Here is a 27732-nt window from a genome sequence, read left to right as displayed (position 1 = left end):
CTAGTTAACTTTTTAATATTTATTCAGTGGGTATGCTGTATTTGCAGAATTTTATCTCGTACTCCAAATAGTATAGCCGAGAAAACAAATTTTCTTTAAAGTAATCGCGTTGCAACGCCCAGCCTTATAGGCAGTTTCACACCCTAGCGCAGTACTTGCAACGTAAATCTCTCCACCCAGGGATTTCGCACTCTGCTGCCATCATCTGAGAGCCACGCGGTCATGAAACGGGCGCATGGCAGTTCGTTGTCAATTTCGACCACGTCCTCGCTGATAGCCGCCGTATCGGTACCCAATGCGCGCATTCATTTATCTTGCAGTCCGGCCTCAGAGCGCGCATTTGTCGAGCGGCCTACGCTGGACGTGCCGCTGGCGCTGTTTTATTGAGTGAAACACCTACCATAGTCACATCTGTGGGTTTGTAATGCCGCACAGATATGACCCTCAGTTCAGGTAGTTTATACTTTCAATGAAATACTCCCTCGCGGAGCGAGCATCCACGTCCGCGTGTCTCACAGCCATTCTGTTTGCGCCACTGAAGCAACGAGTACGCTGTTGTTCATTTTTACAATATTTCCTCTATCTGTCGTCAGGTGACGCTGCTCAGAGGACCCTACTAAGGCTCCTCTATTTTTTAAAGGTAGCGACAGGTCTTGATCCAGCCATCCCTCCCTCCGATAGGCCGGTCGGCTGCACGTGACCTCTTCGCCACCAAGCTCCGCCCAAAGGGTCCAGCGGTGCTCGCTGCGCCGCTGAAATGCATGGTGGTATGCGCTTTTCAGCGTGATATTGGCCGATAAGTTAAGCAAAAGGTACTTCACATGCCTCTATTGCATCTTTAGGAGTCTATATGCAGTACTTAATGCTTAAGCGAACGCAAGAATTACATCTCTGAACTCAAATATTGAACGTACGCGTGACATGCGGCTGCGCCGGGCTGCTGTGCTTTCGGCTGCCAGAACCGTGCGGAAGACGGGAAAAAGTTATTTCCAATTCCTCGGGGTAACGATGATAGCAACAGAAGGAAGCTATGGCCTCATACGATCGAGCTCAAGATTTTCATGGCCACGGAGAACACCCCAGAAGTGATTTCTGTCTGCTTCAAGAGCCGTTCGCTTGCCCGGGATGACCTTTGTTTGGGCATATGCTATCAAGAACGCTATGACTATGTAGCCATTTCTTGTGGAGTCTAGTGAAAAGTCACTGCCGTTTCATGCTCCCTTACTTTCTCCGAACAGATCAGTACTGCAATATAACGCGTGGAATCAATGGTGTCAAAATGTTCAGAATGAAAAGGCAATGCTTGATAATGCTTATTATGAAAATTAAGTCCGTACACTTGATCAGTTAATTGATACAAATGAAAAATGAAACATATCGGATAAACAGGTGGGTGCAAATGTGTCGAGACTCGAAACGATCGAAACTGAAAGTCAAGATTTGCTTCTGTTAAATATCGGTGTATAAATAAGAACATAAACAAACATTTGCACCATAAAAAAGTGTAAAAACAATTCTGTGTGTGAAACGCTATTGAGCCATTCTTTTAACGGAGGAGTCTCGCGGCGCTGCATCGAACGCAAACAATTTCCGCTGGACGCGCACAGGGACTCGTCAAGCTTCAAGAGGCGGCCTCCAAGCTTACTGGTTACATTATTGCCCGACAGGCTAGAAGGAAAACAATATAAAGCAAATAAAGAATAGAAAAGTGAGAAAACACTATCCGTGAGCTTTGTATCGCATCAAACCCGATTTTTTTTTTGTTTTGTTTTGTAGTTGTTGGAAGATATACAGGCGTCGTTAATGCACACTTGCAGAGAAACTGACTTTTCTCTCCAAAATAAAGCTATTGGAATACTGTGTAAACGAAATAAACACGAGCCAAAACAGTGTGTAAAACGGAGTACACCTGAACGGTTACAAACGCAAGGACACCCTTTGCATTAGAGCTCTGTGCGCAACCACGTTCCCAAAAGTTGCAGGAAACTCGCAGTTTACTTATTTTTTAGTAAGGAAACCAGCCAAATACGTTTACTGAAAAATCGTTCCTACTTCAAGTTCGCTCCTAATTCCAAAGCTAAATGAATGAACAGTTTCTTAGCCTCTATACTGAGGCGAAAGGTTCAGAAGAATGAACTGGCTCGTTTAACGTACGCGTTTTTTTTTTTTTATGTTTATGCGGCACGCGCATATTTAGTTATATTTCTGTCTTTTTAAACTTCTTGAGCAGCATAGGACAGAAATCTGTTAAATTAACCGGTTTATGTGTGCACTGGGTGCGGCTTCATGAGTACACGGTATGCATGACCAAGTGCGGCGCGTCGTCTAGATGCTAGCGCTGCCCCATGGACCCCTCGAGAGGGCGCTCGTGTAGTTGTTGCTACCATAACCTCCTTTAATGTCGCTACCTTAAAAAAAAAAAAAAAAAGGAGGTGCCTTAGACCAACGTTACTAGTTTGTTCTAGTAACGTTGCCTTAGACCCTACCGTTGAGAGAACGGAATCACGCCACGGCTGCCGTCAAGTTATCTTCCGTCCTTGTACGCACTGCATATTTGCGACGATGGGTCTTTCACACATCGCTTTGCCGGTGCTGCATTTATTGGCTTTACCTTAACGAATGGTGTGTCACGTGTCAATCGTCTTTAATTAGTGTATATACCGCTTAGCCTGTAGCCTTGCATCCTGCCATTGTTTATGCTCTCTATGACCCTCCCTTCCACTAACTTCTACAACTATACAACTCCACCCCTATTTCCTGCCCATATCTTCAATTACTTATTTGACTCAGCACTTTTTCCGTTAAGAACGATCCTTGACATTTATCCTCTACTGCTCCATCCCTTTCATTTCAAGGTCACTCTGGAATTTGTGGCAACAAGTTAGGCGACCTGACAGCTGGCAGCCGCAGTCTGTACATACGGCCACTCACTCACGATTCTGCCCTTTCGCTAAGTCCATTTTACGACCCTCGGAAAAACCGGTTTGACTGGTCTGTTAAGGGGGTATCGTCAACTTTTTGCTACGGAAGCAGCCCTGCGCCCCAATATGGCAAAACCCTTCACCCTTCCGTAAAATCGTCGCTTGCTTCGCTCTTGATTTTAGTGCAAATGCATTATTGCTCGATGTCTAACCGGGCTTTCAGGATGTGCGCGAATGATAGTACGCCTTTTCTTTCCTGTCAACCAATTGCTAATGAAAGAATTAGTAGGGTATGTAAACATGGTAAATAGTGATGATGGCAGTTAATAACAAATACTAATAAAATAATAATTTACGATATATAGTGGGATAAATTAATAAAATAACAACTAAAATAACAAGAAAGTAGATAAAATAAGAAAAAAAAATTAAGAATAGAGAATGAAAGGAAAATAAATAAGGCTAAGAAGTTAACAGTAAAGCTTACAAAAACGTCGTGGTAGCGCTAATGGTTTCGAATTCTCCGTATGAAGTTTCTGCGGTGACCTCTAAATTTTGGTGCTAATGCACTATTTCACGAGGCCTAACGGGCCTTCAGGATGTGCGTCGCTTTACACTGAGTGTAACCCTGCCACAACAAGCAGCAACAGCTCACCCGTGGTCAAGCTCGCGGGCCCAAAAGAGGCTGCACAATGGGAAGTGGGGAGGGCCGGCCGCGCACCCGGCGTCTTTAGTAGGCGTCTCGAGTCTGGACGGACGCTGACAAAAGTTCCCTCCGTTACGCCTTGGGGCCGGGGTCATTATCGCATTTGCTGGACAACAGAATTGTCTCGCTCGTGTGGCACCGACAGTGACTCAGCCCTAACGCGATGTGACTGGCATCTTTGTGTTCGCCACTGTTGCCTGCATAGGCGCACAGCGCAATTCCTACGGCACATCAGACCACGCCAAGATGGGTCCTTCTACTGTCTCGGCCGAAGAAGTGTGACGTGTCCGCGGGCGACTCGCAGAGGTCGCGCAGCTCGATTCGTCACGGAGGGGGAGACCCGCGACAAGCGCCGATCGACATAGAGTATACACACTGGCGTGCGACTCGCATCACGACAAGCCCCTCTCCGAACTAGATATGAACGAAGAGCCGACTTTCGCGCCTTTACGGCCTCTGCTACCGCGCTCGGGGTAGATCAATTCGGACACATTTCGCGTATGAATATGTCCTGTCATCAGCGAGGAAGAAGACCTTATGGTTATGCACATGTTCGGGTAGTCGCCAGCGCCCCGTTTGAGGTACTTTGAGGCAGTCGCTCGCTGACCGATTTCTCGCGACGCGACTTCAAGTCGCAAAACTACTGAGCCAATCCGCAGCGCTTCTGTCTCCTTCTTAGGGCGGGAAAATTCAAGACTGCATGCGCACGTGTGCATGATCCACTTACCCAGAGTGAAGCGTACTAATTCACGTTTGTACTCGTACTCTTGGTCATGTGCTCGACGCTCGGGCATGAGCCGATTTCGCGATATGCTATTTCGCGAGACCGCAAACAACGCACATACCACCGCAGCTTCCGTCTTCGTCGAACTACAGCGCTTTGGCTGTCGAAACAGCCCTAAACATGGCCACAACCATAAGATCTTCTTCCTCGCTGATAATTGCACATATTTAACGTGAAATGAGTCCGAAGTATCTACCCCGAGCGCGGTAGCAGAGGCCGTAAAGGCGCGAAAGCCGGCTCTTCGTTCAAATCTATAGTTCGGAGAGGGGGTTGTTGTGAAGCGAGTTGCACGCCGGTGGGGAACACTCGATGTCGATCGGTGCTGGTCGCGGGTCTCCCCCTCCGTGACTAATCAAGCCACGCCAATTCCGCGAGTCGCCAGTGTGAACCAGCCTTAAACGTGGACACGTTGAATAATGTGCGTATATACTAGAGCGTAACCAAAGCGAAACTTATAGCAAAACAACAAATACCGACCGACAGCTAGATCGAATTAAACCGTGACGGGCATAGTTAACCGCGATTAGACTACGGTGGACCACACCGCGGTTATGCCACTAATCGCGGTTATCGCAAACCGAGCTTGGCGACCTCAGTTTGCTTCGATAACCGAGGTTATGGCAGTGTCGGTTGACGGAAGCTGCTCGTTGCCGTCCGAGTGTGCGAAGCGTACGAGCTGGTCTGGTTTAACAGAGATTTGCGCACTATATCACGTTTAAAGACCCACAAAATGGGCAGTGTCTACTGTGCTGCCCGACGTCTTCGGTTACGGCCGACGGCGCAGCGACCATTGACCTTGCAGCGACTGCGTACCGCAGTCCCGTTCTGTCTCTGCAGTATCGTTCGCGCGGCTCGTTGCTGAGCGGAATGAAAAAAAAAAAAAAAAAAAAAAAAAAAAAAAAAAAAAAAAAAAAAAAAAAGCGCGGCCTTAGCTGTATTACGAAAGTACTCAAGTTCGCAACGCTGGCATCACCGGGTGCCACGAGGTGGCTGAGATTCGTTGTACTTACCGCGGCGATAACTCGGCATACGGCGGCGCCGTGCGGTACCTTAGTCGGCATTATAGGCCTAAATTATTTCGCTTCGAAGCCGCGGCGTACGGCGCTTTGGAAATGATCAACGCTATCATAAATCGTCTACTCACGAAACTGCCTTATTGCGAATCCTATTCTGTCATAGTAAAATAACGATATGATTAACTTTGGCGATGCATTAGTCGCAGAGCGAGGGTACACGCAGAGAGGATGAATCGCGGTGCACCGGCGTCGGCTGGCTTGACAGAAACTTGCTTGTAGTCGCTCTTGCCAGCTATTCGCCGCTGGCCAGCAATCCTCAATGATGATTCATTCCTGAGTTTTCCAGATGCCAAAAATGTTAGCAAGCTTTATTCCTGATTTCGGCGCAAGGGATCAGCCGTGTATATATAGTTGACTCGTTCTCATTCGGCTTGCGGCAAGGATGCATACCTTGTTAGCGGGAGGAGGGGGCCACCGCGGCGGTGTTTACGGCGCTCGAGGAAAATTGCGCTGTTGACGCGCCGTCGGACGGCACTTTAGAAACCAAGTTATAAGGCAATTGTAAATGCAGCTTCGTTCCGCCGATCACCGCGTCGCTTCGGTTTTTGTAATTAATGGGGAATGGCCGCCGTAACCGAGAACGGCTGCAAACTGTGTAACAACAGCGATCCGCGATTGGCGGTTAACCGTGGTTAAGTTCGGTAACCTCAGTTAAGCGTAACCACGGTTAAACCGGCCGTATAACCAGGCATAACTCGGTTTTAACGTTAGTTTTAAACCCTGCAATTTTTACACGATTACTTCCTAGAGCCAACGCTTTGGGTACAGGAGAGGTTTAGAATAGCGGGATGTGTTACCACAGTACGCTTGCGCATGAAGCGAACTGCGCTTGCACAGTGTGGTAGCGTGTGATAAGCGTGTGGTAGCGCTTTCGCCTCGGTGAACGGGTCAGGAAAGCGCAACACCCATGGCGCTGTACTGAAACTTATACAATTTAAAACATGTGAGATGCAAATCACTAAATTCTGCATGCTTCCGAATCCACCCTGAACCACCCGCGCGCACGCATGCCTTCCGACACTTAGGTCCTTGAACACACTCCGGCTTCACGAAGGGAACGTCGCGGTCTGTTACCATTCGCTATTCACGAAGCAGCGGAAAGAGCTAGACAAAAAGAGGACGTTGAGCTTTTTTGTCCTCTTATTCGCTGCCATCCACGGTAGGCTGAAAATATATGCCTGTGATAGAGCAATTTCTTGGCGTGCGTATTTTGAACGTTTGGCTTTTTTTATTACGCCTGCACATGTTGCTCTCCCTCAGTGCCGGCTATAGCGTGACAAGCCTGACTGGCTACTGGCCTCTTGAATTCATTGTAATTTTATTTCAGTCGAATAAACGTATTGCAGCAGAATCTCATTAATTCAAGCTGGCTTAACATATACATGTCAGTCCCATTCGCATTTTAATAACAACAGGTAGATTATTACCATTTTTGGTTGTGTATGTTGCCGCTCTATCTTGCCGCGGGGACAAAGTCCCACAAGCCACTAGTGACTTATTCGGGCTTGTTGAATATTGTAACTATGATGGTAATAACGGTTTTATTATTATAATTGAGTTCCCTACTCTACATCCGTCCTCAAAGCTATATCTGTCCATATGTTTGCCGCTTTTGGAGAATGCGTCGGTCGTTTGAAATGGCACTTGCGAATCGAACTGTGGCAAGGTCGACAGAGTACAGGAGAAGTTTTTACGGGTATATATCTATATCGCTTTCCTTGCACAACTTCCTCCTCTCGCTCCACACGGAGTATCCCACCGCTTCTTCCTTCTCTTGACTGCCGTCGTGCCAGGGTACATATAATTTTTTTTTTTTTTTCTGTACAAATTCCTTCATGGCCCCGTTCTGTGCCTACTGCGCGTTCCGCGAAAGAGCATGAGGGAATTCAGACCGTTTCAAGTTTCTCCGTTTCTGCATTCCCATTCCCCTATGGACCGAATGCAGTGGTTGCTTAACTCTTTTTGTCCTCACTTTGACATCTTCCGAAACCTGGTCTACACATTCATATTGGTTGTTCGTAGCATTGTATTCTAAATAGTATTTTATCACATATAACTTCCACTTTCTAGCCTAAATATCGTACTTACTTCAATTTTGCTTCTTCTCCTGCTCAATGTTGTGTTGTTTGTATCTTTAACTGCTTTTTATCTGTTTCTTATTTATATTTTAACTTTAAAACTTTATATTTACATCTTACTGTCCCGCATTCAATTGCATTTCTTTATTGTATTTTCTTGTATTTCTAGCTTATGCTTTAGGTACTAAACATTTGTTGCGCCTGGGATGGTTTATTTTTTGTTTGTATATTTCTAGATAACTATAGTCAACGACTGATATTTGTTATATTTCTCCATGTAGTATTTGTGTGTGTGTGTGTGTGTGTGGGGGGGGTAAGAGAGAGAGAGAGAGAGAGGGAGGGAGGGAGGGAGGGAGGGAGGGAGGGAGGGAGGGAGGGAGGGAGATGTGCGCTACAAGACATGCTACTCACTGGTTTCATTCTCTCCGTGACTCTTTTTGTATAAATTTCATTTCATGCGTTATTTTTTTCTTCTTTTGTGTTCTATCTTTGTGTGTAAAACTTGCGTGTGCATTGTTTTTTTTTTCTTGTGCTGCTGCACAAAGACCATATGGTTGTTCCTGTGCACATTAAATGAAGATTTATCGTCATCATCATCATATTTATTATTATTATTATTATTATTATTATTATTATTATTATTATTATTATTATTATTATTATTATTATTATTATTATTATTATTATTATTATTATTATTATTATTATTCAAGTCGATCGTGGCCAGGAAGCGCAGTTCCTTGTGCTTGAGATTAGTGTGCCGCTCGGGTTATTGCCCAGTAATTTAGAAAAGTTATCTGGGAGAACTTAACGATGCTTTATTATGTAAAAAATTCCGTACCGAAGTATTAAAACTGTGCTTGGATAATATGAGCGAACATAAGATTGCACACAAGACGCTACGTTGCACTATTTAAATCGCGACAAACATAAAGCACAATGAGAACTAATTTTGTCACGTGCACAAGTACACCTGCTGCACCTCCTTAATAAATGACAGGTCCTTTTCTATAGCTCGCACGTTTGGATGGCTACCGCCGCCCCACGTTTACGTTGCCGATAGCCATCACTGCTACGAGATATCATTTGCGGCTACAAACGCGGGCGCTCAAGGACCTCATGTAGGTGTAAAACGTGTTGTGTGTACATGGGCACTTCGGAATAATGCTCTGTCGCGTGTGAAGCATTGCAGTTTCACAAAAATATGCATGATAAAAAAGTGGTGAGTTTCTACAGACGCAAGAGGGTCCCGGTATTTGGCTGCGCGAGGCAAGAAATGCGCGCCCTATCTCACAAGCAGCTATCACCAAGTGAAGCCGAGAAAGGGTCGAGCGGCTTCAAGACGGTGAGGGAAGGACACTGTCCGTCACAGGAACTGGGGAGTGTGACTAGGGGCCCGAAGACCTCGACGAAGCCAGGAAGGGGGGCGGGAAAAGCTCCGTCCCCCATGCTTGACAGGCAACTGTTATCGTCCAGAGACACCTCTGCGTCTGGCAGCAGGTCACTGCCAATAAAAGGCTCCTGCAGGCTCTGCCAGTTGTACACTGATTCCGTTTCAGGAAAAGGAAACATGCAATTGTCAGCCTCCATTGGGTATGGCGCTTCCGAGCAGAGCGGAGTATTAGGAGAACCCAAGGCAACCTCCCGAGGCCCGCATTCTTCCGACTGCTGCACAGTGGACGGCTCCTCTGCTTCCGGCTTAGAAACAGCACTTGACACATCATCCGGCAAGGCTGGCTCGGGGTAAGCGTCGGAATCGGAGACCACTTCGAATGAGGCCCGCTCTGAGTCTGCGTCGGACGCTTCTCCGCTCGAGCTGCTCGGTGAGGCGGGAACACGCTGGTCCACTCTCTTCAGAAGGTAATCTGTGTAAAGTGAGAAACAGAAGGACAGTAATACAGTGTATGTCTCACAGTGAGAAGTATACAGCACTATGCGTGAGCTCTGAAGCGCCGCCGAAATAATAGATTCGGCAGTTAGTGCGCCTATCGACGTCTGAGGCACGTCGCAGGGGCCTCTACTCCGCGCATGTAGCGCCCGCATACAAAGCGTGCACAGCAATCTCTGCCTCTTTTCCGAAGTGGCCGCCCACTGTGCGATGCCAGTGGCCACATGTACCGACCTTCAGTGGGGTAGGACAGTGTTGCGCCGGAGAGAACGGCGACAAGCCGATGCCTCTGGGAGACGGGTTATCGCTTCCGGAAGTATAAGGAAAGAAAAACCGACGGAAGCATTCCGGCGGAGCTGAAGAGTAAAAGCTTAATGTTCCACATTAATTCCCGACTTTTTGTTTCACGGATAGAAACCAGATCGTTCTTAAGACGACCTAGCAGTTCTCTTGGTGAGCAGGTGGTGTGCTAGGGTGGTCCGTTTTACTTTCATAAAAAAAAAAAAAAGGAGGGGGGGGCGGGGGGGCGTATTAGAGCAGTACTATGCAGCGAATGCGCCTGAGCGAAGAAAAATGGATGAAACACAATGAGAAGCAGCACAGAAGCGAGATTGGAATAATACGGAAAACTAATGTACGCTCCCCGTACACCATGCGTTTACTTCTGCTTGACAAGCGTGTGTAAAATCAACTGCACCGGTTACGAATCAGTCTTGATTATTCCACAGCGATAAGAATGCATACACACTACTGCGGTCGCAGTAAACTGTGTCGCATCTACTACTGTGCTGTAGGGGCAATCAATGTAGACAAAAATGAGACAGAACAATGCGTTCTTTCGGAGTCTAGCTGCGTTCAAATCGAGGACCGCAACTACACTGGAACGGTGCAACTGAGGGCTTGAAGGCAGCAGCTCAATTTACGAGCGCCATGCCTCACCCACTGCATCCCAGGAAGCCGAGCACAGGTCAACGGAAGCATCGCAGCTCCCGCGCCGCCGGTGTGGAAGCACGCGACATGGCACACAGTTGTGAGTCTTGCTACTTGCTTGTGAAATTGCCTGCCGATGTGATCGAGAGGCTCTTCTGCCAGACGAGCGCTAACATTGGCGACGTTACCCCTTTTGCTGATCGCGCGACACTTTCACAATTACTTGAGCCTATATAGCATGCCGGCAGAGCGGCCCTTAACGCGCAACTGACCTAAGTCGTCTTTGGGGAATCTCCTGTACTGGAAGTTCTTCTCTGAGCGTTGCTTGTTCCAGCTGCTCACAGGGCTTAGCTTCATCTTGTGCATAGCTGCACGGAAGCGCTGCTTGGCGTCCATTGCCCCACACTTTTTGATACGGCGATTCTCGTAGCGATGCCATTCCTGCAAACAGAATTTGCGGTGTGTCAGATCTGAGCAAACTAATGGGCGACTGAGTGACGCGCGCGTTTGCTTTGTGGGGTTCATCGATCATAACCTCGCTTGTAGCTGCAAGTGTGTGCCCAAGAAACTTTCTGCGTCCGTGTTATAAAACACGTTTTGGAGTGTTTTTTTTTATAAACTGGCGGGTAAAACAGACATTTGTATTTGACTGTAAAGCAAAGCAAAGCGCATTTATCATTAAGCGGAAATGGCAAAGCTGCGGCCATTGGAACGGCAAGTTCTGGTGCTGGCCGCGCTGTATGGCTCCGTTCGGTTTCTTTTCTTTTTTCTTTTTTTTTTGTATGGGGGGGGGGGGGGGGAGGGTGGGGGGGAGGGGTTAAACCAGAAGTTTTAAACACAGGATTTTGAGATATTGAAATTGGATCATGTCTGTAACACCATGGCTGTGGCTCAAGAAATTGTTTTGCCCCTGCGTGCCGTTTTCGAAAAACGCGCGCTGCACAGCGACGTCAATCTCCGGACGTCGCTGCGTGGCGCACGTGCCTGCAGTAAGCTAAATGGATAGATTTTTACAGACAGCGCGCACGTTTGTAAACGAAGAGGCGGTCAGTAATTATTTGGCATAAGTCCATAATGGCCATTTGGCATAATTCTCGTAGCACGCTCGTGTTTCCAGATCTTCGCCTTTAAATCTCGAAGTCCAACCGCGTAATTACCTATGCGTATACAAGACGATGGCGAAAGACGAGAAGGCCCTCCCAGATTGGCATAGCTGTTGCCCATGACGTTTAATGTTTTTTTTTTCTTTTCTGCTGGACGATAGTGAAAGGCGAAAAGTTACAAGCCTCACCCGGTGCTCTATACGCCACTGGCAGACAAAACGCCGAACACAAGCGCTGTGTCAAGCCGGAAGACGTTCAGCGCCAAATGTCGCCACCTTGCACGTGTAATTACGCGGTTTGAGTCGTAAATATAGAGGCTAATATCCCAGGACACGGGAACATGCTATACAAAAAATCCTGCGAATTCAGTAGTCTAGTTGCAGCCTCTACGTTTATAATACGTAAATACAAAAATTTTAAAGTACAGTGCATCACTACAAGAGAACACGGTATTTGTTTTCGCACGTAGATTATGCTGCCAGGCGGGTACACAAAGTAAGCATATAAATTTTATCCGCAACCACCCATTCTAGCTAAAATAAATCAATAAACATTGCAGTCATAATATCGGACGCGCATGCTTCTACGCACTCCACAAAGAACGTTTGTATTTATAGTGTACCCTCCCCCTCCTACAAACAATGTTGTGTGCACTGTCGCATTCGATGAAATCTGGAATACTTTCTTTTCATCGACTTCTTTTCATGGCTACTTTCAACGAAGTTCTGTGCGCGCAAGTCATATGCGCGGACAAAGATGTGACTTGACACAGCCGCCGATTTACTCCCACATCCTTTACAAGCGGCGCCTCTCTAGCTTAACAAAAAAGCAGAATTACTACAACTCGCATCATTAAATAAAATGAGGTCAATACCAGGCTAAAAGTAAAAAGCCAGCTGGTAACAACACTTAACTTTCAAGTTTGGAAACTTTTTTCACGCAGTCACATTGGTTGATAAAAATTAGAGGGTCACTTAAGCTCCACCTTTGAGGGCATGATGCGTTAGCGTTTCACACACACAATGTGTTTTTCATTTCTTCTGAACGTTTTATTTATTTTGTACTTACATTGGCTATCCATTCTGAGCAGTCTGATACCTTTGATGCATTTCTATATGTATTTATTTAAATTAATTATTGATCAATTACACTCTAGATTTTCTTAATTAGCGCCATCAATCATTGGCTTTTTGTTCTGAGAATGTTGACACCTTTGAAAGACTTTTTCAATTTTTCATTTTTTTTCTATTAACGAACTGATCAATTAGCATCAGCCATTAGCTTTTTGTTCTGAATTGAGCCCCCCTTTTTCAATTTTTATCGTTTTCAATTGTTTTAATTTACTATTTGATCAATTACACACTCAAATTTTCGTATTTAACATCAAGCATTGGTTAATTCATTCCAAGAATTTTTACCCCTCTGAACCACGTTTTCCATCTTTTTATTTCTTTAATTCATCAATTGATTACACATATTTCATTAACCGGTCATCGCCTATCACACACAAATTAATAATCAATCACTTGAACACAAATTACCATAATACTCCCCGATTATTTCCGGCAAGCGGTGCTGACTATATATATATATATATATATATATATATATATATATATATATATATATATATATATATATATATATATATATATATATATATATATATATATATATATGCTGCTACTACGCCGACGGCTTTTCTACCAACAAATAACCCGGCGAAACTAAGTGGGTGGAAGCGCACACTGACTCATGAAACCAAGCGGTCGCACTCCTCACGTATTCAGCAGCATTCAGCAAGTAGTCTGATTTCTCGGTCTTGGCGCTGTGAGCGACGCGCGTGTCTCTCGAGCGCCGTACCATGAAAACTGCACAGTCCTCCTCAGGTGTGGTCGACGAACCGTTGCCGTGCCTCCAGAATATCTGGAACACTCCCGCCGCCCGGTCGAGCCATCGAAGGCGCTCGCCGAACGTGCCGCTCTCAAGGTGGTCGAAGAGAAAGCGACACAGCTTGCCGGTGAAGCGCCTCGGCATCTGCACGGTGGAAACGGAAACCAACGCGTCAGATACTGTAATACGGGAGAGCGGGTTTTATTAATGTGTAAGCATTACTTCGTAATGTTTACAGATTTCTGTCCGTAGACCGCGTCCGCAGGCTGCGCCAGCAAAATCGTATCCGCAGCAGTTGTGAGTAATTGAGAAGCGGTAGAGGTTAATGAGTGGTGTTAATCGATAGAGGGTGAAGTAATGTTGTGCCCGAAAAATAATTAGGCCAAACAGTTAATTAGGTAATAATTACAGGCAAAAAATGCAAAAGTTGTCCGCACCGGTTGTAATTGAGAAGTGGTAGGTGTTAACAAGTGGTGTCAATCGATAGAGGGTGACGTAATGTTGTGTTCGAAAAAAATGATTAGGCCAATAAGTTAATTACGTAATTACTTAGAGGCAATAAAATGTAAAAGTAAAGGCGAAAATAGTCTCAATAGCGAATGTCTTGGCACCACGTTTGAATGTATCAAATACCAAAATGGTTAATTAAATCAGTCAAGGTGACGTAAAGAATGTGACGTCACGCAACCGGAAGTAGAGCTGAAAAAATGGCATAGGAAGAATTGGCACGCAATTTTAAAGTACCAAATAGTAAAATGGGTAAACAAGAAGTGGATTAAGCAACTAGAAGCAAGCAGAAGCAACCAACCGTAGCATCCGTGTTTTCGCATTACTCCAATGCAGATTCTGCAGTGATCTTTAATTTTTTAAGGTTGTTTTACACATGCCACTAAACGCATTCCTTTTCGAACGTAAGAGAACACGTGCGTCATTTTACTGTGCATAAAATAAGCTTGTGCACAGCGTCTTTCAAATCAGAAAGCCACGTTGCACCAAGTGAGCCGCTGTCGCCATCATAAAACAAACTATACTCCGTTTCTGAAGCTGCGTGCAGCACTATGAAGAAGTAAGGATGACCTGGGCCAATCAGAATGACGGGCACATATTGATTGTGCTCCCGCCATACTGTTACATCGTGATCGGCAGACGCTCAGAACCACAATCATGTTGTGCGCGTAACCCTGATTGATCCGGGACGCCCTAACACTTTCAGTAGTGCTGCGACGTCTGAAACGGAGTGCAGCAGAGTGGCTGAACGCTAGCATACGCAGCTAACGCGAACAGCAGGCTCACGTCGGGTTCCGGGTGCCCGTAAGTCTTCATACAGCTTATTCGCCCATTATGAGCCTTAACATGTGGAAGATGCGGTGCAAAGGTATGCACTGTGCACTCCAGCGCGCTTATGGACGTTTGCAGACCAGGGGATGTGGCAATGGTCACGAGGCATGGAGTACGATGCGGGGCGGTGTGCGTCCGACTACAAAGCAGCAGCACGGCGCTGCCCTTGAGTGACGCGGAGCGGGAATTGGCGGTGCTCGATTGCGAGATATGAGACACGGCGTCGCGCATACGTTCTCGTGGCGACCGGACGCTGACCCCTGTGACTCATCTCGCCTCGCTTACAGGTCTCAGCGCAAACGCCGAGCAAAAAGAGCCTGCAGCACCATCATAATTTGAGTACAGGAAGGGACATCGAAACAGCACTGACGCTGCTTGGAAGCATTGACGCGGTTGGCGGCTACCGCGTTCCGCATTCTTCGTAAAGTTGCAAGTTGCAACTGATTTGTCACACACTGCCTTTTCTTTCGGGGATGGCGATCGTAATTGCTTTAGCTGATGCATGTTTTCACAGACATTTTCCGCACCGACGGCAAATAGTGTTCCTGTATATGCTCCCGCGGGAACATATACAGAAACACTAACGGCAAACGAAGCTAAACGCCCACTAAAGCATGGGGCTTCCTCTAAATAGAGTGTACACCGACTGAATCCTGGCCCGCGTGGGAGCGTTTCTGCGTTTCTGGGCGTGAAACATGCGCGCCGTCGAACCTCCAGCTTTGTTGCGAGCGTAAGAAGTGGGCACGATAAATGCCCGCAGCAGCAAAAGTTCGGCGGCACGGCCGCGTGCGCAGGAGAAGCGAATTCGCGCGCCAGAATTCAGTCGGTATATAGAACTTATAACAGTATACTGGTTTATCACACGAGTAACACACGAGGCGTGGACGTATACTGGATTACCAGACGCATCTGCGTGCGTGCAGTGGCCCTGTCTGGCGCCGCCCCTGCTACTGCGCGAACGGGTAAACCAGTATACGTCAATACTCGAACCCCTATCCGCTATGTATGCTGAAAATATCTATTATAGTGCCACATCAATACTAGCAGGTGGATGAAATATGCTTCCTTCCTCCACTACTGGTGCCGGGCAGTCAAGCAGTAACGAGCGTGGAGAAGAAATGGCTGAGGATGAACCCTGCTAAACCTATGGCGAAGTGAAAGCATCGTTTTGCTTGGGTTTGCTTTGACTAGTCTTGTGTTCAGGCATTGGGAGGGCATGGTTTTGAAGCGACTAAATTGCCGATACCCTAGAGTCGAGGACGCCGTCAAGTACAAGAGGGAGCACGTGATTCCCTAGCTACAGTCAAAGATCAAAGTCAAACGGTGGTATACTATAGGTGGTACCTTAGTTAGGCTATATGACCTCTGGCTCGTTGAAGGCCAAGCGGCCTGCCAGATTGCCTTGGCTATAAAACATGGCGTAGTGAAGACTTCGCTTCAAAGATGTGTATGTCCGACAAAGACACTTTTCCTCCCCACCTTTCAAAGCAGAGCCCAGACTGCAGACATGGGCTAAAAGAAAATTTTGTATAGATTTAATCATCTTGAGCTTGCGTATTACGAAAATCAGCATTCTCAAATGTGACTACAATGCAACGTTTCTTGTGTATACATGTATACATAGTACAAAGGCGCCTGTCGGCAATGAGATATTAGCGCGGTGCAAGGTGAACGGCATCGACGAAAAACAGGGCCAGGAATTTAGCAGCCATATTGTCACTCGCGTCACTGCCGTTTGTATTATTTGACTGTTTTGCTGCTCTTTTTGCTTGCATATGTGTCTCGGAAGAGCGTTATTAGTACTAGCAAGCTGAAAAGGTGTGTGGTAAGCAGCAAGTAACCAATCATGCTGATGCTTGCTGCATTTTGGCTACGATTCGAGTGTGGGCTGAGCCCCGAGGCATTAAAACTGAGCACTAGGCAGTCTCTGAGCAATGGCTTAAGGCGTCATACTCGGCTAGGCCGAAGTAGCCGGATCCAGGTTTTGCCCGACCTTGCTGTAGGTGCTGCAAATATTTTACATTTTTATAAACTTCATTCAATCTCTTAGCTATATCTCATCAAGACCTTCTCGGAAGCACTTGTAAAATTCACTTTCAGGATCCATTTGAAATTGATATTCAGTTTCCATTTCATTTGACGTCGCCTCAACATGTCAAATCCCCCTTGAGCATGATGGAACCATTAGACGAAAGCACCGACCGACTTGTTAGAATCGTAAGGATCCTGCCTTCGACGATGGTCATCGCCACTGGCCGCACGCAGGCCCAACGCTCGGGTCTCTTCACACGGTTGAGAGCCGCAGCTTTGCCACCCAACAATAAAGTTCAATGCCAGAGGACCAAGCTGATTCGAAATGAAAAAAAAAAATGGATCATGAATTCTCAATGAATACGGCCCCAGGGCTTCAATCGGAACTTCGTGTGAGTCTCCATGTACTTCTACGCAGCCTTTAGCCTCCACGCACCTTACAATAAAAGTCTGCGCATGAGGTTTAGTTCAGCTGTCTTGCATGATGCAAATGATGCCTCTGTGTTAACATGCAACTTGCAAGTCTTTTTAATGAAGGTGGAGAAAGAGCACTGGTGAGCGATATTCCATTAATGAGACCGTAGCGCTCGTTTGCAGAGAATTTTCTATGGAACTGCACGAATTTGCGTTCAACATCGCACGGTGGCATACCGAAGTCGCCTCGCATATCACGATGCTAATGCTAGGGTTTTATGCCCTTTTACTTCTGCAGAAAAATGACATGGCGGCGAATATAATGTTGATGCCGATGTGGACTACAGAAAGCCGGCCGGGATTTAGAAGCTGACGTCAGCTGCAGTGTCTGTCCGTCGAGAAATTATCATCTGCCCACTATTCCAACGGCTATTTTTCGGTTCATGTGACAACGTGCCCTATTTAGCTATGCCGATAAAAAAAAATGGCCCGACGATAACCCTACTGGGTAGTGGGAAGTTTGAGCGCAGCTGTTCGGGTATTTTAGTTTCGCGATATGCTGAGATAAAGAATTTCAGAGACATGTTTGCATGTGTGTCGACGTCTTGATTGTAACGAAGCAGGTGGCAGCATGACATCTGCCGGTGTCACCCCCGGGCCTCGTCGACCTGTCGTTGAGCAGCCCATGGGCGACGTGGACGCGTTGCTCTTCGACAGAGGCGTATTTCACCGCGTAAAAATACGTAAGACCGCGTTAATAGCTCCCGACTGCGGCTCCCCTTTCAGATTCAGGTTCGCGTACATCTTAATCACGACTCCCTTAATTCGTGCTTTCTTTAATTCATGCATATAGCATACAGTCGTCAGCTACCACATTATGTGAAAGACAAAAGTCGTCCGAACGTCCCTGCGTAGCCAATGGGTTTCGCGTCTGACTGGACTCCCATTCCACTCCCATCTCACCTTTTGGTTTAGCAACTGCAAATTCAGGTAACAATCTGTACCAACTGTATGCCTGCAATCCATGCGGCCTAACAACTAACTACATGCCCGAAGCACAGTCGTGATTATTCGCACACAACGCCGACTATAACACCGACGCCGGGGTTTCGGCTGATACGGAAACCTTAACTACAGATGGCTAGCCACTGTAGTGAAGATTAATTTAGAATAGGGGCACCCTACCGGTTAGGGGAACAGGGTAACAGCGGTGCGCGAGTGCGCATGCCCAAAGTGATTACCGTACTCCTCGCCTATTCATCGCAGCACTCGGCGCGTGCGCATTGTCTCCCCACTATTACCCTATGCCACTAACAGGCTGAGTCCCCCTATTCTGGCTACCTCGGCCGGTTGCGTTCCCAACGCTGTGTTGATGCGAAAAATGCAAATATGGTGGCTTCTGAGCAGGCAGGGATAGTCTAATGAGAGGCTTGTGATTACAGATGCGCCTAAAAAGGTAGCAATCACGCCATCAGAGGTGATTACGTCTTTTTTTTTTTCGGGTAAAAAAAAAAAATCAGTGATTGAACACTGATAGAGAGGAAGAGGGAAGGCGGGAATGTTAAGCGGAATGGTGTTACAGCTGGCTAGAAAGAATTAATTAGGGCTCGGTTCAGGTGTCCACAGAACAAGTGGGGTAGAGACTGCGCTTTTTCATCTATGTGAACCAATTATTATTATTATTATTATTATTATACTCCCCCCCCCCCGTCCTTCCCTTCAAACTTCACGCGTTTTAGAATTTAAGAATTGTATACAGAGAACAAGCGCCATATGCACTCGAAGAATCTGCTGACTATTTATGAACATCGTCTGGTACTACCTATACTTCTCCTTAGAGCACGCGGACAGTTTTACATACAGATATAACTATCATAGGAAATGATAATGCTTACGCAGGGCTCTTTTTTCAGAAATAAGAAAAAGCATTCGTGAAAAGAAAGAAAAAACTATCACCAGTAGTTCGCGGTTGCCCAGAAGTAGTTGATTACGTGTGAGGACTGTAAGCACATCCGAAGCGAAGAAATTGGTCTACTTCATATGCAATTCGCAGATTCTTACTCTAAATACTCCGTCAACGGTCAACCAACTCTTTTGCGTGTTTATTCAGAAATACCAATTTAAGCTCTCCTATAAGGAAATGTTTCTACATAAATTTTGACGTCGTGTTCAATACACTGACCTAAGCACAACAAATAATGTTTGTTTCTAACGTTTTCATTATGCGGAGAACTAAATATTTTCGAAAAGGAGGTGCCTTTAGAAAAGTGATCAGCACAAAACTGGCACAAAAATAATTTATTAACACGTTGAAAGAATACGTTATATGTATTCGCGCTTTTTTTTTTTTTTTTTTTTGCAATGACTGTTCTGTTTTAAATAGACATGCATTTTACACACAAGTCTCTAATTAGTTATTTTGACTTTTAAAACGTTAATGTCACGCACCTTTCTTCCTTTGAACTTGCAAAATACATATATAGAGAAACCTCTCGTTTTTACACAAAGAAGGAAAACATTTTACAGAAATTTAACTTTAATTGTGGCATACGTATAACATGTCTACTCTTTTCATTTCTTCTGTAACCAAATGAAGAGTATTCACACTCCTATATGCGTTTTCGGGCCTTTTGCTGGGAGAGCCTGTTAATTAGATCTTCGATGTTGACCCGCCTAAGGGTGTCTCCACGCTCAGCAGCGACAAATCGCTGAGGCGGCTGTCAGCCATCGTTGATCTAAGTCTATTCTTGATCAATTTCAGCTTGCTGAATGATCATTCAGCCGTGCAGTTTGTGACCATCAAGCACAAGAAAATTCGAATAGGAACATCGTCGGCCATGTAGCGAATGACCACTGTAAGCTGGTCCTTATAACTTACATCATGTCTGGAATCAACCTAAATAGAAAAGTACTTGGCACTGGCAATCTCGCAGGTGATTTTCTTCCGGACTTCAGTTTCAAGAGCTTCTACAACCTCTTCCACAATGGTTGAGGAGAGGTGGGGTGTTTTTCCCCGTCAAACGTTCCCAAAGCTCTTTATATGGGCAGCAAGGAGGGATCAAACTTGGCGATCAGTTCAAGACATCCAAGAAAATTTCCGTTTTGAGTAGATCCGATTAAATCGTTGGATCTCCTGAGAAAGAGAGCCCTCGTTCTTCCAGAAACATAACAACAGCAACTACGCGCTGAAGGTCATTTTTCCAGTACGTTGCCCGTTACATGCAGTGCTCTGCAAGGAATCGACTGATGGATGTTCCAGTCGAATGCCGCTTGCACATGTCAAGCACGCACAGTCTTTGATGTTCACTTTCTTCATGTGCATTCAGCTTCTCATACGCCTTGTTCCAGCTACTGAAGCCATCTGGCTCCACAAACTGGTCCTTTCCTGCCGACATCAGGGTACAAGGAAAACAGTATATGGATCCCTTGAAGGGACTATAAAGCATCCATTCGCGTAAGGCGACTTCACTACTGGTGCGATGAGCATAAAACATTTCTTGCTAAAGTGGCGGTGGTGGTCCTTCGGTGCCACTTCAGTTGGCTGAAAGTACCTCTTCGAGCAAGAGTAATCACCTTTCATGTTTCTAGCATTTTCACTCATATCTTGGGTTTGTTCCACCCAAAAGTTAATAGTGTCTGCATGCAGAGGAAACCAGTCAGTCAGCGGCATCCGTGGACATGCAGGGACCCTCACAAAGGGGTGTCTTGTCTGTCTCAATCGGACTGCACGTTTCTAGGGAAGCTGGTTTCGTCGCAGTGTGCGGTAAATTTGGTGGCTCGATCGAGCCTGAGGCAGTTGAGGTGGACGAGAGTGCCTCGTTTGGGCCTGCATCAACACAAAGAGGCTCGCTAGCAGAACCCTTTGATTGACCACTGGTCGACGGCACGGGCTCACAGCTCGGGCTCTTCTCGCTGGCAAAATAGCTAGAAAGCTTAGGCATTTTCTCCAATGTCTCACTTAGGCGCTTTTTCTTCACTGTTGCCAAATGGTGCTTTTGAGCACATGAGAGATCATTTTTCCGAGGCAAGGTACAGAGCCCCACTTCCTGTAAACAAGTTTACAAAGTCGTAAGTAGTTGATACGAAGTATATTTCTACATCATAAGTTTTCGTCAGGCGCTACACCGATTAATAATTTGAAGAAAACGTCCTGAGTTATAATAAGGCGGTTGATTACGTCACTGAAGACGTGTCCAAGAAAGCAGTCATCGGCGATCAACACGTCATTGCGGGAGAAGTAGCCGACCTGGTCCGGGCATCTGCCGCTTTTCATTTACGGATTGCTACCTTGACATATGTTGTGCACCTGTCTCTGCTGTGTCGGAAGTTCACATTATACGACGGCACAGCCGCACCAGTACAAATAACAGAACACAGAGATAATTAGGGTGCACCTGCCAACATCCTTATTTATGTTAATTGCGGCAACGCTAACTCCAAGGACGGAAAAAGCAGAGCAGAAAAGATCGAAGTGCCAAAACGCCGCAAATTGATATGATTGCTAGGCAAGATCGTATTGAGTTATCGCGTCGGCATAAGACTATTTGATGAAGACGGAAGCAACGGCAAGCAATCAGTTATTGTTTATTAATATAGTTATGTAAAAGTCTAGAAGCATAGAAAAAATTGGAATGTGCCTTCATTTTTACAAAATAACAAACAGCGGCATCACAACACAAAGAAATTGCACAAACTGTATACGGAATATACTTTAAACTGCCTATGTCAGTTACTTCATATCGAATATATTGAAAGCAGTCCCTGTTTTCCCCGTAATCCTAAAAATATAAATTTTGAATCCCGTACCTTTAAGGTCACCAGATGATGTGGTTGTCCTCTTAGCCAACGAGAACGAGATAATGACGAATACAATGAACAGGGAAGAGATCAGAACATAAAAGTTTCAACTTGGTTGCGCACGACGGCAAGAATATGTCAATAGTAAAATTGGTGCATACTGAGTGGGACCGGAAAATTTAAGAGCGAGGCAGCACAGGCCACGCGGTACTTCCAACTGAATGCTTTATTCTTCAGAGACAGGAGGAGGTGAGACGGAATAGACGCATGGCATCAAAATACAATACTTTTGGCCGCATGACCTCTCCGCCCGGTACCCGATGCCGAAGACCGCAATAATACGCACCAGAAAAGTGCCGAGAAGGATAGGTATTAAAATAAAAGGCAGAAGGAAGGGAAAACGTCTACTTGCACTGAGCGTCGGTATCAAAACGGCAGAAATGAGAGCACGAGGCCACTGAGAACAATAAATGATGAGTGGCAGGGTACATATAATCTAACTGAACTCAAATAACTCATATCCTCCAGATCCTGACATGTGGGAAGGTAAGGCATTCATTCCCGATCTTTCTAATTTGGTTGTGTGCCTCTACCGATTCCCGCTCTAGAGATTCCTTACTTTTGCATTCAATTCTTGTTTCTTCAAGTGTCGCCTCATATAGCATCTAACTTGCCGCTTCACTGCGATGACATAACTCAGGCTAGACAAAACAAGACCCTGGAACAGAGATACGATACTCGCAGGTGCTCGACCACAACAAAGCCGGGAAGGGCAGAGGTGTTTTCGTGCGATGCATCCGGCCCGGCCCGCTTGCAGAAGTTTCATATGTTCAACTCGGCGGTCGATGGCTATGTCTTTTATAGATATTTTTTCTGAGAGTCTGTTGAACTGCATTCGGCTATTGCCTCCTTTCGTGAAGGCCCATGCCCCAGCAAACAAACAAACGCGAGCCAGCAAACGCTGGCTCGCATTTCCTTTTTCAAACTGTGCTTCGGCACCGTCCTCCATGTTCGGCACGCCGACTTCCCGGTGCCTCGCCGTGGTAGCACGCCCTAAGAATTGAGGTGTCGGATTACGGCGCGGCCCACACGTCGAGATCAGTCTGGCGTGTTGTGCCTGCGGGGTTGGCGTGAAGAGCCATGGTGCAACGGCCATCAATTCATTCTATTCCCTTGCTCCTCTTACATGCCTGTCACCTTTCCTATTTGCGCTCTTAGCACGTGAATAAACACTAGCTTGCACCTAAACGCTTGCGGTTTACGGGTTTTCGGGCGAGTGTAAAGATTGGTATCTCCGCTGCCGAACTGAGGAAGCTTTTGGGATTAAAGATACGATGTGAAGAGCAGTTTTTTTTGTAATGTTAGATAATGCAGTGCATAAGCTCCGTTTCAATTATGTTCAGTTTTAGTTTCAGTTTTTTTTTTTTTTTTTTTTTTTTTTTTTTTTTTTTTTTTTTTTTTTGAGCCAGACCAGGAAACCCGCCAATTTTTTCAACCCTTAAAGGGCCGGAGGGCCCCTTAAGACCGGTGGGCCCGGTGCATTTGAACCCTTTGAACCTTGGATAATCCGTCCCTGCCCTTACAACCCGATAACATAAATAAATATATTGCCCCCCCCCCCACACACACACACACAGACACACACAGAGACTTTCTTCCTTCGATTTCGAAGGTCGATTTCGCCCATTCACAGCGTGGAAATCTTGTCTCAAAGTTTACTAGGGCACTGAGGTATCAAAGTGCTTTCCACCGAAGCGGGAGGCTAGCTGTAGCCTTTGAAATTGAGTGCCTATACCAATAGCTTATAAGCCGTTACCAGTGATTGGTCATTTTTGCCAGAAATCTGTAAATGTAGCTGTTCAGTCATTCATTTTAGAAGCTTTCTGCGCTTTCTTTTTCACATCCGGTGACTTCGAAAGGCTATTCCGCTGAAGTTGCGCTCACTTTTTTACAACGAAAGAAATAAAATAGTAACAATGCCACGGCAGCCCACGCTCCAAATGCTCTATCCATCGTATAGATCAGTAAAAAGAAAAAAAAAGTGGGGAATACGAACTGAAAATGAGAAGCTTCAGACAAGTGTCTGAAAAGCAGGAAGCCCTGTAAACAGCCGAGAATGTGATTGCAAAATATGAAGCGCCGCTCGGGCGGCTGTGAAACTAGACGGGGACCACGCTTCTCTCCGACCTTGGTTACGCGGTCGCTTCCGCCGATGTGTCTGCACTCGACGAGGCGACGAATCAAACGCGTCGGAATGGTATGTGTACAATTTCTTGTTTAGAGCATGGCAGACACACTGAGAGCCACGCAAACTACGCATACACGCGTCGCACTTGGACGATACGCTATCCATCAAGGAATGCATGCACAACACATTTCACCCTTAAACGGTGTTCTCTTTCTCTCAATTGCGAAGATATATATATAGGCCGATTCGCGCGGGCTCTATCATTCTGGAAATTTTGGCATGGTGCCTTTATCATGCTCAGACTCAAGAGCTGACCGACCGAGACGACGGGCGTGAACGGCCAAGGAACCCTGACTCTGTAATCGAGGGGCGCCACATCTTGCGTGCCGAACCACTCTCTGCTGCACGGAGACTAGTATCCAATTGGTGAATATCAATTACAAAGGATGGAATACCATGACCGTCGTATTTGTCCAGGTAATAATGAAAAAGTTGGCTTATTACTTTTTACTAATTGAGGGTTTTACTAATTGGCGAATGAAAAATACTGCGCATACTAGGTCACGCGACCCCCAACAGCCCTTAGTTGGTTTCACTGGGGTTGGGATACTTCATTTCTTTTAAGAGTTTGGTTACATTTAACTGGGGAACCCGGTATATACTGAACATTCCACTCCCGAAAACTGGTCCCCAGTCCAAGTGTCTATGTCAGGGTGCACTTGCTCTTAGCTTTAAGAAGCAAGCCAAAATGTAAATAGGTAACCGAGTAGAGAAAAGACGTGAAAAGAAGAAAAATGGCGTGCAATGTATAAAATGACGCAAATGCAAAGATGAAAACTGTCACCGAGGTGTGACGGATCCCATAATTAATGTGCAAAAAGATCATCACTGCCTCAAATTTCTGGTATCGGGTGCAAAGTTCGGTCAGGGCTGTGTGTGCTGATATTAAAGACATGCACCGCCCGTTCCCTACATCGAATTGATACAGACGTAAAGGCGCTCACTGCAGCTCAGATATACCAGTGAAATTTCGAAGCTATTGTGCAATCATAGTAACTCAAATACGAATTACATTAAGGAAAAAGCGGGATTGATGCATGAAAAAAAATAAGTAATACTTCACCACTGCCTTCGCTGGAACATGGTTGTAACACTGAGACAAAGAAAACCATGCCGCTGAATGATACCCGTAATACTACTGGTCGAACATTTTTTGCGTACTGGGGCAATTAGACGTTCAGGCTGCTATAGAATGAAGGACAAAGACCGTGACGCGGCCAGACAGGCATGAATCAAGGGGATCCTGGGCAAAATATTACTCATTCATGAAAATACGCCGGGGGGCGCGACCATCCCCCACCTCTCTATAACGCCGCACTCCCCCTCACGTACGCACGAAGAGAATCGCAGGCGGGGTCTCGTTATCAGAGTCCCGCCTATACGTTATGACAACTCATGTGAAGTCGCACCTTCTTTATTTTTCCGGTTCGAAAGCATTAGAGGACACCAAGTGCTGAAGAGATATCCAGTGCGAAAGAAATATTATATATTCTTGGCCTCTCGAGGCCCAATCGCCCAAATAGCAAGCCGCAGCCGCTTCATGTAGTTCGCTGTGTCCACAACGGACGCATTGTTCGCTCTATGAGTTCGAGGGTGCACGATTTTTATATAAAAAAAAATCGTTACATATTGCAAAACACATAAATAAATTACGAGCAGTGACGTGACTCAACAGCTGGAAATACGTATTGGGTAAAGCTTTGAAGGAACGTCCGCTGCTGTTTTGTCATTAATGGTTAAGGGGGGACGCTGTAGGCTGGCATGTGCTTTCAGTTAACTTGAACTACGATTTACTAGAATTCGCGGCACATACAGCTGATAAAAACGCTGCCCTTGCGTGTAACCCTGACGAAAATTCGCCTAGCCCCTGAAAGTCTTGCTTTACACAGTTATTTCGAGCAGGATAAGAAAACATAACATTTGATGTTGGTAGGATATTATACAGAACCATTTCAGGAACATATATTTAAAGGAAAGTATGTTACGCAATTGGAATGAGCAGAATTAGTGCACAAGTTGATGCATTGTGAGCCCATGAAGATTTGCAATTGCTTGACTTTAGAGCGCTATTGAATGACAAACTGTTTAATCATTATAAACCAGTTGATTTCGCACGTGCGTTGTACAGAAGACACATATTGCGAAATAGGTATTGATGTTTGTTGAGCAGACATATGTCAGCTCGACAAAGATCTGATTCTCTTTCGCAATATTTGTGGTAAAAATATTAGATGGTAAAAAAGAACAGAATAAAGCGTGCATATTTTGTTATTATTCCCCGACAAGTACAAACGCAAATGTAGGAATATAGGTGGACTGTCACAAATGCTTTTGTTTTGTTTTCTTTTTTTTAATTTTAATTTGGGCTGAATCGCACGTTAATAAACACTGCCTCTATGCAGCACATTCTGCATGTGCAGAAAAATACGCCAAATGCATCTTTTCTAATGTAAATGAACAAGCAGCAGCGAAAAGCACTGCACAAAATAGAAAAGAAAAATGTGTCCTAGAATCTAATGCTCTACTACACCGCAGCGGTACATGCAGTGAAGTTTGTCCACTCCTGACACCATTGCGTAAAGTATCTCTAGACAGGCCGTTTTACACACCCGACATCACGCGATGCAAACCAATAAACCACGTTGAATCCTCGTGAATAAGTTCAGAGAACATTGTCAACTTACCTTTGTTTGATACAACCCGCGCGCCGCTTGAAAGAACAGTTCAGCTAACCCCTCTGACGCGGGCTGCGTGCGCAATACTCAACTCGGAGTCCCACCGGAGAAATCCCCGCTTCTGAGGCCCAGCCGCGTGACATGCGGTGCTAAATAAAGCCACCTTTTTGTGGCGGGAGTTCAAAAATAATTTTAACAAACTAAGGTTTCAAGCGATAATTTTTTATCTGAAAATGTGGCTGATTTTTGCTTTAAATAAACTAAATCGATCGAATTAAAACTAAGTAGCAAAAGCTGCCAGTTTCACGCGTCTCGCCGCAAAGGGAAATCCCCTTTTCTTTGCCCATTTTAAACATGTGGCGACATCTAGAAAACCCAAGACCAATTATTTTTTTTACTTGCAGCGCCATCTCTTGTTGACTTAGAGCAACGCGTGAGAGTGCGGGTAATTCAAAACGATCAACACTCGCGCTTGAAAGAAGAAGAAGAAGAAGAAATAAAAAAAGAAAAAAAAAAGAAAAAAAGATTGATGTGTGCGGAAAAAAATAGCGGATGTTACCCATAAGACATAATTATCGTAAAATGACTCAATAGCCAAAATGTAGGCTACATCATAAAATTAGATTATGTATTTAAAATATAAACGGCAAACTACAACAAGCAACACAACATCGAAATAGACTCAAGAGGATCAAGTAAATCTCAAAATGATCATAAGAAAATAAATAAGGGAGAGTAAGGAGGACGAACGGATACATGGAGAAATATTAATGAGACGCGCGCGTAAACTGTGTTCTGTAAATGGCAAAAACGTATCTAATAATGCGCCGCTAGAAATGGGATTATTTAG

General features: G+C 45.5%; 1 protein-coding gene across 2 annotated transcripts; it reads right to left on the bottom strand.

The window, feature by feature from the left end:
* Nucleotides 1–7946: 7946 nt before the first annotated feature.
* On the bottom strand, nucleotides 7947–27024 carry LOC146204191 (uncharacterized). 2 transcript variants are annotated; one of them, XM_084589133.1, is made up of 4 exons: nucleotides 26892–27024; nucleotides 13269–13523; nucleotides 10656–10824; nucleotides 7947–9430 (listed from the first exon to the last, which is right to left on the bottom strand). In XM_084589133.1, the coding sequence occupies exons 2-4, from the start codon at nucleotides 13521–13523 to the stop codon at nucleotides 8856–8858; spliced, it is 999 nt and encodes a 332-aa protein (XP_084445259.1). In that variant the 5' UTR covers nucleotides 26892–27024; the 3' UTR covers nucleotides 7947–8855. The 2 variants fall into 2 exon arrangements, with proteins under 2 accessions (XP_084445259.1, XP_084445261.1); XM_084589135.1 differs by having other exon boundaries at nucleotides 7949–9430; nucleotides 13350–13523.
* Nucleotides 27025–27732: the final 708 nt, after the last annotated feature.

The sequence above is a fragment of the Amblyomma maculatum genome, chromosome 1 (genome assembly GCF_055883805.1).
Source record: "Amblyomma maculatum isolate TAMU_Amacu chromosome 1, ASM5588380v1, whole genome shotgun sequence".
Taxonomy (NCBI): Eukaryota; Metazoa; Arthropoda; class Arachnida; order Ixodida; family Ixodidae; genus Amblyomma; species Amblyomma maculatum.
This window is presented reverse-complemented; position numbering and strand designations above follow the sequence as displayed.

Coding starts and splice junctions, on each gene's coding strand:
- LOC146204191 (XM_084589133.1), bottom strand. CDS start 13,523: ATGCCGAGGCGCTTCACCGGCAAGCTGTGTCGCTTTCTCTTCGACCAC. Junction 10,825..13,268: donor TGCTGAATGCTGCTGAATAC/GTGAGGAGTGCG, acceptor TTCTGTTTGCAG/GAATGGCATCGCTACGAGAA. Junction 9,431..10,655: donor ATTCCCCAAAGACGACTTAG/GTCAGTTGCGCG, acceptor CACTTTACACAG/ATTACCTTCTGAAGAGAGTG.